The sequence below is a fragment of the Mauremys mutica genome, chromosome 3 (assembly GCF_020497125.1).
Source record: "Mauremys mutica isolate MM-2020 ecotype Southern chromosome 3, ASM2049712v1, whole genome shotgun sequence".
In the NCBI taxonomy this organism is placed as follows: Eukaryota; Metazoa; Chordata; order Testudines; family Geoemydidae; genus Mauremys; species Mauremys mutica.
Window position 1 is genome coordinate 84,369,360 of NC_059074.1, and position 13,025 is coordinate 84,382,384.

Genomic DNA, 13,025 nt, shown 5'->3' on the forward strand with positions numbered 1-13,025 from the left:
AGAGATTTCATGCCCAAGAATGTTGGAATTGATCCAAGTCCATTTACAGTGCGGAAACCTGATGAAACTGGGAAATCAGTGGTGGGGTAAGATTTGCATATAATGTGGAATTTAAGATATTATACTGGCATAATAACATCAACATTGTAGAGTACAATGCAGTTAACAACAAAATGCATAATTACTTAGTTCAAGATGGAGCAATGACTTGAAGGGGACACACAAGCCATACATGGCTCTTGGGTTTTAGCCTTATGCCTCACAACTCAAGTACCTACCTGTTCTCAGAAAGAGAGTATAAGGGATCCAAGGCCTATTTGAAGTAAATGGAAAAATTCTTACGGACTTCAGTGGACTTTGAATTAGGCCTTAAATATATTTATTACAGTATCAGTAGCATCTTGTATTACTGTGCATTGCCCTGTGTATGCCAGACAAACCAACTACGAAATCAGTTATGTGAGAGTATACATTAAAACATAATTCAGATTAGGCATAATTTAGAAGAATAGTGAAAATTTTCTGCAATGTGTAGCAAACGTTAATTTGCATCTAAAGCGACTTTGTAAATAACTCTCTTCTCCCCAAACTAAATCTAAAGAAAATGGTGTTGATGGGTTAAAAAGAAATATATGTATCCTGGTGCTAACAAGATTCTTTTTAGAAGAAATAGAGATAAGAAAAACTATAGAATAAAAAAGTCCAGTATATTCAGAATCACAATGTCGACTAAATTAGTGAATACGGAAAAGAATGCACAAAAATTACAAGGTGCTATATGGTTATAGCTAAGGTTGCAGGAAAAAGCAGATGGAATGCTGTAATATAGTGTCTCTCATGTAACATCAATAATATACTATCTTTTAATAAATATGTACGATCTATAGCATAGTGTATGCTTTTTCAGTATGATTTAAGTATAATAAATATTTAAATGTGTAATAAGTTTCTAAAAAGAAAGTCAGCTGATAGTCATGAGTAGTTTGAGAATGTGACACCAGAAATTAAAGTTAAAATTGCTTTCAGTGTTCTAATATCAAATTAAGACCATCTGAAGATCTGGTCTGAATGTTTATCATAAAAAGAGTATCACCATTCTTCAAGTGACTGTGCATGTGCATTCCATTCTTGGTGATTTGTGCACTCACTCCACTCACAGTTATAAGAAATTTTTCCCTCAGTGGAACCCACTGGGATGGCTCAGGTGCCCTCTGTTGCTGTGTCCCACTGCGTGCTGGTATAAATGGCCCAGCCACCTACAAGATCCCACAGCTTCCTCTTTCTGCCATGTGACCGTAATTGGAATTGCTTAGTGCTCTGTGTGCTTGTTGTAAATTAGTTGTAGATAGTTTACTAGTTGATTAATACTTAGTTGATAGTGTAGATAGGATAAGTTTCTTTCTCAGTACCCAGTTTGGGGTTTTTCCATTTCTTAGCACCAAGGGATGCCTTGGTCACCGGGTTTCAAACCCTGTATCTTTTGCACTAGGCCAATGACAATAAGGGTATGTCTACACTACAAGAGTAGTTCGATTTAACTTAGGTCGAATTTGTGGATTCGACCTGATGAATTCGAATTTGTGTATCCACACTAAGGACACTAATTCGACTTTGTGAGTCCACACTAACGGGGCAAGCGTCGACATTGGAAGCGGTGCATTCTGGGCAGCTATCCCACAGTTCCCGCAGTCCCCGCTTCCCATTGGAATGCTGGGTAGAGCCCCCAATGCCTTCTGGGGGAAAAATGTGTCGAGGGTGGTTTTGGGTAACTGTCATCATTCAACCGTCACTCCCGCCCTCTCTCCTTGAAAGCGCCAGCGGGAACTCTGTTCGCGCACTTTTCTGGTCAGTGACAGCGCAGACGCCACAGCACTGCGAGCATGGAGCCCACTGCGATCATCGCTGCACTTATGGCCGTTGTCAACTCCTCGCACCTTATCGAACACCTCTTCCAAAGTCAGCTGCTGAGAAATCGGGCGAGGAGGCTCTGGCAGCGCGGTGAGGACGTGAAGTGTGAGAGTGGCACAGAGCTCTCACAAAGCACGGTACGCCGCGCTGTGGAGATTATGGTGGCAATGGGTCACGTTCATGCTATGGGACGGCGATTCTGGGCCCAGGAAACAAGCACGGACTGGTGGGACCGCATAGTGCTGCAGGTCTGGGATGAATGACAGTGGCTGCGAAACTTCAGGATGCGTAAGGGCACTTTCCTTGAACTGTGTGACTTGCTGGCCCCTGCCCTGAAGCGCTAGGACACCCAGATGCGAGCAGCCCTGAGTGTGCAGAAGCGAGTGGCCATAGCCCTCTGGAAACTTGCAACGCCAGACAGCTACCGGTCAGTAGCGAACCACTTTGGCGTGGGCAAATCTACCGTGGGGGTTGCTGTGATGCAAGTAGCCCACGCAATCGTTGACCTACTGCTCTCAAAGGTGGTGACCCTGGGAAACGTCCAGGTCGTCATAGATGGCTTCGCCGCGATGGGATTCCCAAACTGCGGTGGGGCTATAGATGGCACTCACATCCCTATCCTGGGACCGGCCCACCAGGCCAGCCAGTATATTAACCGAAAGGGCTACTTTTCAATGGTGCTGCAAGCACTGGTGGACCATAGGGGACGTTTTACCAACATCTACGTCGGGTGGCTGGGCAAGGTTCATGACGCGCGTGTGTTCAGGAACTCTGGTCTGTTTAGACGCCTGCAGAAAGGTAGTTTCTTCCCGGACCACAAAGTAAGTGTTGGGGATGTGGAGATGCCTACAGTGATCCTCGGGGACCCAGCCTACCCGCTAATGCCCTGGTTCATGAAGCCCTATACAGGCGCCCTGGACAGTGACAAGGAGCTCTTCAACTACCGGCTGAGCAAGTGCACAATGGTGGTGGAGTGTGCTTTCGGACGTCTCAAGGGGAGATGGAGGAGCTTACTCACTCACTCGGATCTCAGCGAAACCAATATCCCCGTTGTTATTGCAGCTTGCTGTGTGCTCCACAATCTCTGTGAGAGCAAGGGGGAGACCTTTATGGCGGGATGGGAGGTTGAGGCAAATCGCATGGCTGCTGATTACACTCAGCCAGACACCCGTGCGATTAGAAGAGCCCAGCGGGAAGCGCTGTGCATCCGGGAGGCTTTGAAAGCTAGGTTCCTCAGAGAGCAGGGTAACCTATGACTGTCCAGTCTCTTTACAGAGAAGCTGAACCTGCCCCTGTTTCAGTTCCTATTGTCTTTTTTCAGCGGTTACATACCCCGTTCACCAGGTTTCCCCCCTTCCAACAGACGTTTAAAAATAAAGTTATTGGAACATTTTTAATTAACAAAGTTTTCTTTACTAACGAATTGTCGTTCAAGGGTTCCAACAGGGACGCAGACTGTGGTGGGTACGGTGTGCAGTGATGTACAGACCGCTTCTACACTCGAGGACTGACAGGCTCCTGCTCCTACAGCGGTCTCTGGGGGGAGGACGGTTACCGGAGGGTGTGCAGGAAGGGGTGGGTTTGCAGGAAGGGGTGAGGGGTGTGTGGGAAGGGTGAGTAGGTGTGGGGGGATGATGGCTCTGGCTGGGGCTCAGGGCATCGGAGAGGTTCATGGCTAGGGTGGAAGGGCATGGTAAGGGCAGCCTGCCTTGCCATTTGTGGATGCCAGGCGCTCGGACCCTGGGGCAACATACACCTCCCAGACTGACCTGGGGCAGCAGACACCTCGCAGAGTGACCCGGGTGCCTAGTGACTGCACTCTGTGTGTGATCTGCTGTTGATCCTGCCCCCATGTCTGTACCCTGTTAATGGTGGCTGTCCTATGCAATTAACAAACCCCTCCCCCCCCCTTCATACAAAGTCTTCTGCAAAGAAACATGACGGAAACAGTAATGAACAGCAAACTATTTTTAATACTCAACTACACAGTTGGGGGATGAAACTGGGATTTGGGATCGGGTGAGCCAGGAAGGCAAGCAATTCTCATACTTTAGGGAATGAGAGCTGTTTGGTACATGAGCGCTCTGCTGGGGTGGAGTGACAGTTTTCACGGCCCCTAGCGCCCCTCCTTCTTGTGATTTTGGGTGATGGGGGGACAGGACTTTGTGGCAGGGAGGGCGGTTGCAGATACAGTTCAGGGGAGCTCTCTGCTCCTGCCTGCGGTCCTGCAGAACATCCACAAGGCGCCGGAGCGTGTCCGTTTGCTCCCTCATTAGTCCAAGCAGCGTTTGAGTCGCCTGCTGGTCTTCCTGCCGCCACCTGTCCTCCCGTTCGCTGTGTGAGTGCTGCTGCTGAGAGAGGGTCTCCCTCCACTGGCTCTGCTGGGCCGCCTCGGCTCTGGAGCAGGCCATCAGTTCAGCGAACATCTCGTCCCGAGTCTTTTTCTTTCGCCGCCTAATCTGCGCCAGCCTCTGTGAGGGGGATGCCGGGGCAGTTCGGGAAAGAGCCGCAGCTGTGTGATGGGAAAAAGGAAGTGATTTCCTTCCAAAGATACATGTTTGCGAACACTGAACACAGTCTACTCAGTTTCTGTGAACAAGACCATACAGGGCACCTAATCTCATGTGCTCTCAGGACAAGTTCGAATTTTCGGCATTCGCTTTCATTGCCTGGGGTCTTGCACTGGAGATCGGACAAGCGGGGCAGGACAGCAGAATCCGTGTAGCAGCCAGGCCTGGTAAGCCGTAAACTTTAGGCTGCTTAACAGTTAATGGATAGCAGTGCCCTCCTGCTGCAGGCAATCTGGAAAGCATAAAGTCTGACCCTGTTCCAGCCCCTCGCGGCTGTCCCCGTGAAAGATCCCTGTATGCTTTTCCTCTGCAGCCTACAAAACGTGGCTGTTAAACTACGGTCATTGTTATGCAAAGGAAAAGTCAAGCACTCACAATAGTAACATTAAAGTAATTCCCCTAATTAGATGCAGCAGTCGCCGAGCGAGATCACCCTGAGGCGGGTCTCCAGGAGAAACAGAGAGCGCATGCTGCGTGAATCCCTGCACAGACCAGGGCCCTATGCTGCCATGCTGGTCGAGGCGATGCTCCCATTATACCTCCTGATGGCCTGGCGCGGAAGAGTGTGCTTCCACGGAGCACCCAACAAGGCACCTCTCCCCAGGAACCTCCTGCGGAGGCTTTTCGAGTACCTCTCAGAGAGCTTCGTTGAACTGTCTCAAGAGGATTTTTGTTCGATCCCTATATGCATTGACCTTCTTTTTATATAGTTTTTATTCCTGTTTTGTTAAGAAATAAATGTTTACATGTTTATAGCACTTACCGACTGATCCTTCCCCTGATTCAGAGTCCGGGTTAACGGCCGGGGAGGGTTGGTAGGGGATCTCTGTGAGGGTGATGAAGAGATCCTGGCTGTCGGGGAAAGCAGTATTGTGTAACCGCTGTCGCCTGCCTCGTCCTCCACAAACCCTTCCTCATCTTCCCCATCGGCGAACATCGCCGAGAAACTGCCCCTCGACACTATCCCATCCTCAGAGTCCACGGTCACTGGTGGGGCAGTGGTGGCAGACCCACCGAGAATGGCATGCAGTGCCTCGTAGAAGCGGCATGTCTGGGGCTGGGCTCCGGAGCGTCCGTTTGCCGCTTTGATTTTTTGGTAGCCTTGTCTCAGGTCCTTGATTTTCACGCGGCGCTGCGTTGCATCCCGGCTGTATCCTCTGAGTGCCATGGCTTTGGAGACCTTCTCGTAGGTCTTTGCATTCCGTTTTTTGGAGCGCAGCTCCGAAAGCACAGACTCATCGCCCCACACAGCGATCAGATCCAAGACTTCCCGGTCAGTCCATGCTGGGGCCCTCTTTCTACTCTGAGATTGCATGGACTCCTCTGCTGGAGAGCTCTGCATCGCTGCCAGTGCTGCTGAGCTCGCCACAACGTCCAACTGGCCAGACAGGAAAAGGAATTCAAATTTTCCCGGGGCTTTTCCTGTATGGCTGATCAGAACATCTGAGCTCGGACTGCTGTCCAGAGCGTCAACAGAGTGGTGCAGTGTGGGATAGCTCCCGGAGCTAGGAAGTTCGATTTGCATCCACACCTAGCCTAATTCGACATAGCCATGTCGAATTTAGCGCTACTCCCCTCGTCGGGGTGGAGTACCGAATTCGAACTAAAGAGTCCTCTAGGTCGAATTAAATGGCTTCCTGGTGTGGACGGGTGCACGATTATTTCGAATTAACGCTGCTAAATTCGAATTAAAGTCCTAGTGTGGACCAGGCCTAAGTGACCCTCATTCAAGCTTCTTAAAATGTTTAGGGGAAGCCCATACTCAGGATTGTTATTAGATTTGCAAATACTTTAAGCCTAGGACAGGAAAGACAGAGAAGCCAGGTTAAAGTTTTTGCTCAGGTTTTACCTCTGTCAGAGCCTGGCTATTCAAACTCAGCTCCTAGTGCCTCAGCATCGATTAGGGGTGTGCCTCCTATGTTGCCTGAGATTCAGTATCATGTACCTTCCCCAATAAGCAGACTGTCAAGAGAGGAAGGTCTCCAGCACTGAAGTCCTCTAGGCATGGGAATAAGTAGAGTGCAACCAAAACCAAGCGCTCCTTTTCTCTGCAGAAGCCAGCCCCCTTGTCTCCAGCACCAAGGCAGGTACCTGAAGGAGTGCCTTCTGCATCTCAGTACCAACCACGCTGGAGGCTTTTGCAGTAGCAAGAGATCTGATGAGCCTTTTGGTACAGGTACCTCTGATAGTGCAGAAGACTGTGCTCTCGGTATCAGCAGACAGATGGGCACGAGCAGCATCAGTGCAGCACTCAGTACCAAGACAACTTATTTTACCTCAGCCTTCACGCACTGAAGGAGAAGCCTACAATGTTGGCTGTACTACATCCTACTCTGACACAGCACTGGTCTCTGGCACCATCAGGAGCAGCTCCCCCTTGGTCAGCAAAGGGAGATTCGTTGTCCTCTGAATCAGAGATTGGCTCCTACATTTCCCAGCCTTGTAGCTGGTCTTACTACCCTGATAGGGACCTTCTGGCAGGAGTACCATCAGGCATATGGCTGGGTGGTTGCAGTGTCATTGGGGCTCACCATTAGTCCAGTAGCCTTTTTGGAACCCAGGAGGGTCCCCTTCCCCCTTATCCAGTTTGTATACATGGCATTTCTGCTCTGTCTTCAGAGAGGAATGGGGAGTCTACTGAACAGGCACCACCTGATATGGCAATCATATTTCTGAAGGGCGTAGATAGGCTGTATCCTCAGATAAGCCGCTCTCCCCACCCCTACCCCGGGACTTGAACCTAGTTCTATGAAAGCTCATGAGACCTCAGTCTGAGCCTCTAGCACATACTGCACCTATCACTGAAGGTGGCTTTCTTAGTAGCTATCACTTCAGCCTGGAGGGTGGCTGAACTTCGTGATTGGACATCTAAACCACTTTATATCATCGTCTAAGGACAAAATATACTTGCACCCTCATCTGAGATTTCTCTCTAAAGTCTCATTTTCATAGAAACCTGGAGTTTACTAACCCACGTCTTACCCAAAATCACATGCCAATAGAAAGAAGCAACACCTCCACTCCTAGATGTTAGGAGAGCTTTGTCATTTTAGGACAGGACTAAACAGTTCAGTTTGTCAAATCAACTATTTGTGGCCATTGCAGACAGAATGAAGGACCTCCCAATCTCTTCACAAAGAATTTTCTTGGATAACTTCTTGCATTTGTGTATGTTACAGTTTGGCAGGCATTTCCCTACTGAGCAAAGTGATTGTACATTCCACAAGATTGCAAGGGTTCTCCGTGGCATTCTTTGCACAAGTTCCTGTCCAAGTAATTTGTAGAATGGTGACTTGATCTTCAGTCCACACCTTTGCGTCCTGTTATTGCCATCACTCAGTACTTAGAGGTGATGCTAAATTTGGACGAGCTGTACACCAGTCTGTGTGTACATGAACTCTGATGCCTCCTACTGTACCACTTGTGACTCAACAAAAGTGGAATGCACATGTGCAATCACCCGAAGAAGAAAAATGGTTATTAACCTTCTATAACTGTTCTTCAAAATGTGTTGTACATGTCCGTTCCACAACCTTCCCTCCTATCCCTCTGCATTGGAGTTGTCCAGCAAGAAGAAACTGAGGAGGCTTGGAGATGGCTGGGCCCTTTATACCAGCATGCAATGGTGTACGGCAACAGAGGGTACTCAGGCCACCTCGATGGGTACCACTGAGGGGAAAAAATTCTGATGACTTTTTGAGAGGTGTGCACACACTACCAGGAGTGAAATGGCGAAAGAACAACAGTTATGGAAGGTTAGTAACCTTTTGGGTTTTTTTGTAGTCCTAAAAAAGCCATTGGTGTAGATAATTTGCCATATCAGTAATGCTGTGACTGCGTGATGTTACATTAACTTTTGAGGTATCTGCTTTTCTATGGAAATTTTTAGAAACGATATAATATATTTAAATATACTGAACCTGCAACATAGTCGTACTTTGATAAAAGTTCAGGAATGGTGTTTACTTTTTTTCTTTTCTTCAGCAGCAAGTAAAAGCTGAATAGAGGTGATTATTGTGGATATATTTCTAAAAATTACCTGAGTTTGATATTTTATATTGTAAATTCTTTCTTCCAAAGTCTACAAAGCATTGGGTGAATTGAGCTACTGTATGTGATTTTTGTTTTGTATGATGGTCCAGCAGTAGCCGTGCCACAGTTAAGGTTGTATTAAAGTACAATTTTAACAGGACCATTCATCCTTTATTTTGTAAAAATCTCATAGAAATGGCAAAAACTAAAGCATAGAATATAGATTTAGAGTACAATTTAATTTCTCTTGGAAAGAGATTTTAAAATGTGTAAGAATTACTCTTTGATTTTTGTCCCTATTGGATTGTATCACTTTCCTCTGTACTCCTTTTGCAAGAAATCTTAACATCTGAGACCTTTTTTCTGTCCATGCTGTGGCTTCTCATGTGCCAATTCTTAGAATGTCAGTAATCTATTAGTGTGTGCCTGTACAGCATTTTAATCACAACAGAAAATATGTGCTCCAAGCTAAACCCACCAGTATGATTTAATGAGAAGTCTGCACAAATGCTGTTGTTGGAGAAAGATTGTTCCAAATAGCCCTGTAGTCTAGGAGAAGGTTCCTTGATCTGAGAGAGGAGACCAGAAGTTCAGATCTCCCCTCTTCTAAGCTCTGTTTAAATTTCCATGCAATTTACTATCCTTATTATTGATTAAAGCAATGATCCCCAACTTAGAAGACAGAAGAGCTGCTGAACAGTATATACCCTAAACTTAATCAAACTTGTATTCTAACAAAACTTTAACAAGGATCTTGTATGCTTTTGTTTCTGTTATATCAGCAGATGACCAATCTGACTTCCCAAATGCATGGAATGTGAGACAGTTATTCTGTCTCCACACTGCTGAGGTCACTGTTAAGGTTTTGTGTTAGAGTGCTAGTTTGATGAACATGGGGTTTGTATTGCTTTTTGGTATCTATTGGAGATGGAAGAGAAAAGGTCTTTTGGAGTGTTGTACTGTGGTACAGTATACAATGCTATCAATATGAAGGTGGAAAGGAACGTACAAGTCATTCCGTTAACATCTTATTTCCATTATTTTAAATTTTTGAAAGGAGGGGGTATGTCCTGCTACAGTCTTAACTGTCTCTAAATATAGTTTTTGTTTTCTAATATTCTAGAAAAGTTATTGGAAATAAGACGAAATAGAATGAAATAATTCATTGGGAGTCAGTCAGAACTGTGGATAGTCACTGTCTTTGAAAATCAGGCCACTTATTTAGTTGTCTCGCTTCTAAGTATTCAAGTTTGAAAATGTTGACCTTGGGGCCTTCACATTCATATCATTCCCATTATTGGAACTTCAAATATACTAATCTTTAATGAAGTGTTAATTGGCAAAGATAGGAGAGACTGGAATTTGGGGTCTTGACTTAAGATATAAAGCATAAGGATGAAAGGGGAAAAAGGATTTCCTGTTCTTTCAAAATAAGGGCCCGATGGGTTGCATAATCTAGTAATTTTGCTATTTTGCTCTTTCCCATTTTTGTATTAGGCAGTTCCAAGCTAATTTGATTTTCTCTCCTCTTTAAGTTAGTATATGTCAGTGTCCGCAAACAAAGAATACATTGTTCAGACATTTCTGTGAAGTCTCATACTTTTGGCATGGAACATCAACTATAGAGCTGCATACAGTTAATGTTTTATTTTCTAAAGGAACAGTTGGCTACTGGTTGAAAAAGTCACTTTACCTTCATTTGATCCAATAGACTTTAACATTTTAATGAGGCATCTCTGAACTGTGTATTGATTTGCCAATCTCCTCCTTGAATTTTTTGTAATTTTACTTATTAAATCGTTTGACTCTGTATCTAAATATTGATTTGTTTCAAACAGCAGGACAAATTGTTCTGTTTATTTACAAGGATGCATTCTAAGATCTCTGGTCTTCCCAGTTTATATAGCCTCATGAGCTTGTGTGCTTGAGCTCTTTGTTTTAAAACATTGGATAAAGTAGAGTATCCTTTTTTTTGTACTTCTGTTTTCAGTCTTAAAAATCCATTTGCAAAACACATCATTATTGTATTTTTCCAAGGGGAAAATTACTAGTGGTAGCTATCTACAAGAGGTTATCAGTATGTTTACGCTCTACATAGAAATCCCAAGAAGTGATAGTGTGCCTAGTCTACTATGAGTGACAGCCCAGAGTAATTGTATGTTTTTTCCAAAGTGTAGCACTAAATCACCAAGGGTATTACAACAGATCCATGCTTTTGGTTCCATATTTCCAGGGCATTACCGTGTCAGGATGCCCTGAACTTACTCATGAGGCAGTTTAATGACTCTAAACTAAGTGAAACAGGCTTTACCAACTTCCAAGCTATAAGTACCAGCAAATGCTTCTGTTTCTTCCACTTTCTTCATCTGACACATCTGCACTGAATAACTCCTTCAGCTACCATCCTCTTTGTTCAGTCTTCTACAGTGCCATTGAGAACCAGGGAAAGTCCCTAAACAATCATACCTTAAAGCTGAATTAAATGGATACCTGATTTCCCAGGTCACTTAAAGCTGACATAGACACTTCTGTTGGTGCCACAATTGAGTCTGTGGTTGGGGAAAATGGGGCATGACTGTAGCACTGCTATGCTCCAGTGGTCCCCTGCTAGCCTCTTGACCCTTTGAGGGCTGTTGTAGCCAGTGGAACTTAGAACAGCTGCAAAACAGCTCTAAATTGCTTTTTGAGACTGGACCTGTGCCCAGTGGTCCAGGGATAAGGAACCCACAGTAATGGCTTAGAGACTCCTTTACACCCACCTCTTTTTCTCAGACTGTTGCATACACCAAGTGGACAGACCCAAGAACCCAATCCCTTAATGTTTTATTCCCTAGCCTGGAAAGATCCCTTCTGAAGGTGGCTTCAGATTTCTATATGGAAACAATAAGAAGTTGACATGATCGGAGGAAATGGAGAGGAAGTTGTGTTTATCAGCAGTGTTCTTTATAAATTGAAATGAGAGACACACTAGCCATGGCAGGAAATGACCAAAGCTTTTCAAGGATTGTAGCATGAGAAAGTGTGTAGTTAGGAAAAAGTGGATATTGATGGTTAAAAAGGAAGAAATAAAAGACTGGAAAAGGGGGAGAAGGGGAGAAGTCACGGATGACACCAAGGTTGTGAGCCAAGGAACAGGAGAGTGGAGGTGTCAGTGGTGTTGAAGACACAAGGTGATGGGGAGAGAGAGAGAAGGAGGAAAGATGATAAACTCAGTTTCTGAGAGACTGGCTCTAAGACAGCTATAGAACATCCAAAAGAAAATGTCAGACAGTTAAAGATGTGAGCATGGAGTGCCTAAAGGGAGTTCTCTGATTTGGAGACCAGGGAGAAGGTGTCACTGTTGGGGAGAAGGAAAGTCATTAACACTATCCAGCAGTTTTATGGCTTTGTTTTTCAAACTTTCAAGACTTGGGAAGAGAATGTAGGTTGGGAGCCAAAGATACAAGGTTTGGTGATGCAAGGATCAATCATGAAAGATACATAAAGTTGTTTAGAAAGAGAGAAAAAGCAGGAGTGAAAAAAGAGACTAAGCAGAAAATGGAAGAAAGTTGGCATAGTCATGGAAATGACTTCAGACATTCATCAGTATGAGAACAGATACCGATATAGTGAATACCCAGGGAAAAGAAAAAACAGGAGATTCAAAGGGCGGGCAGAGCCTTCAAGAATAACAGAAGACATTCAGAACATAGAATTTGTTCTTGCACCTTATGCCAGATGAGATGGAAACCAAAATTCAGGAATATACGTATGGTATATTTGAAAGTATTTTGTGTTCATTTAATAAATGTGTGCACTGTCTTTCTTCTTTGAATATATAGGAACAAAAGTAATAGAGAAGAAACTGTGCTGCAGCGCAAAACAGCTGCTAGTGCCCCTCCTCCCCCAAGTGAGGAAGCAGCGTCAAGTAGTTCTGAGGATGATTCTGGGACTGACAAAGAAGATGAAGGAGCTGTTTCTCAGCGTTCCACTCCAGTAAAGATGACAGATACAGGCGATAATGTAAAAATAACAGAGGTGAGAAAATTGCACTGGCACACATGAAGGGAGACCATCAACTTAAAATACACATTTCTTATGAAAATATTTTGCCTAGTGTTACTTGTAACACCTAATGTTCCTGACATTAAACGGGAAAATTATTTTCTCCAGTTTATTTGCTTTATGCATTTGACGGCATTTAGTGAACCTGATTATACACAATTGTCATTTTCCCTGTTTGTTGGAGCCTCTCACACAGTATTAGGGAAGAAAATAACATTTAAAAAAAATTAGAAAATGTGATTCTAAAGCCATAAAAACTGGAAAGGGATTTGTGGGCAGGTATAGTATCTAACACTACTTTTAATTCAGGTTTTGAAATTGACTAGATTTCAAGTTGAAAGTGTCCCTTTGAAGACTTCCTTGGTATCTGAGTTCTGAATTGCTAAGTAGTAACTTAATTTAGTTTTATTAAACTAAATTAACACCTCAGACTATTATCTAAACTGCACATTCTGATTTTTATCAGATATT

General features: G+C 44.5%; 1 protein-coding gene across 2 annotated transcripts in view; it reads left to right on the top strand.

The window, feature by feature from the left end:
- The window catches only part of FIG4 (FIG4 phosphoinositide 5-phosphatase), a 161,612-nt gene that overhangs the window by 96,540 nt on the left and 52,047 nt on the right, over nucleotides 1-13,025 (top strand). For both annotated transcript variants that reach the window (XM_045009546.1, XM_045009547.1), the window contains exons 19-20: nucleotides 3-86; nucleotides 12,332-12,527. In XM_045009546.1, the coding sequence (XP_044865481.1) occupies nucleotides 3-86; nucleotides 12,332-12,527 (280 nt within the window). The remainder of the gene's footprint in view (nucleotides 1-2; nucleotides 87-12,331; nucleotides 12,528-13,025) is intronic.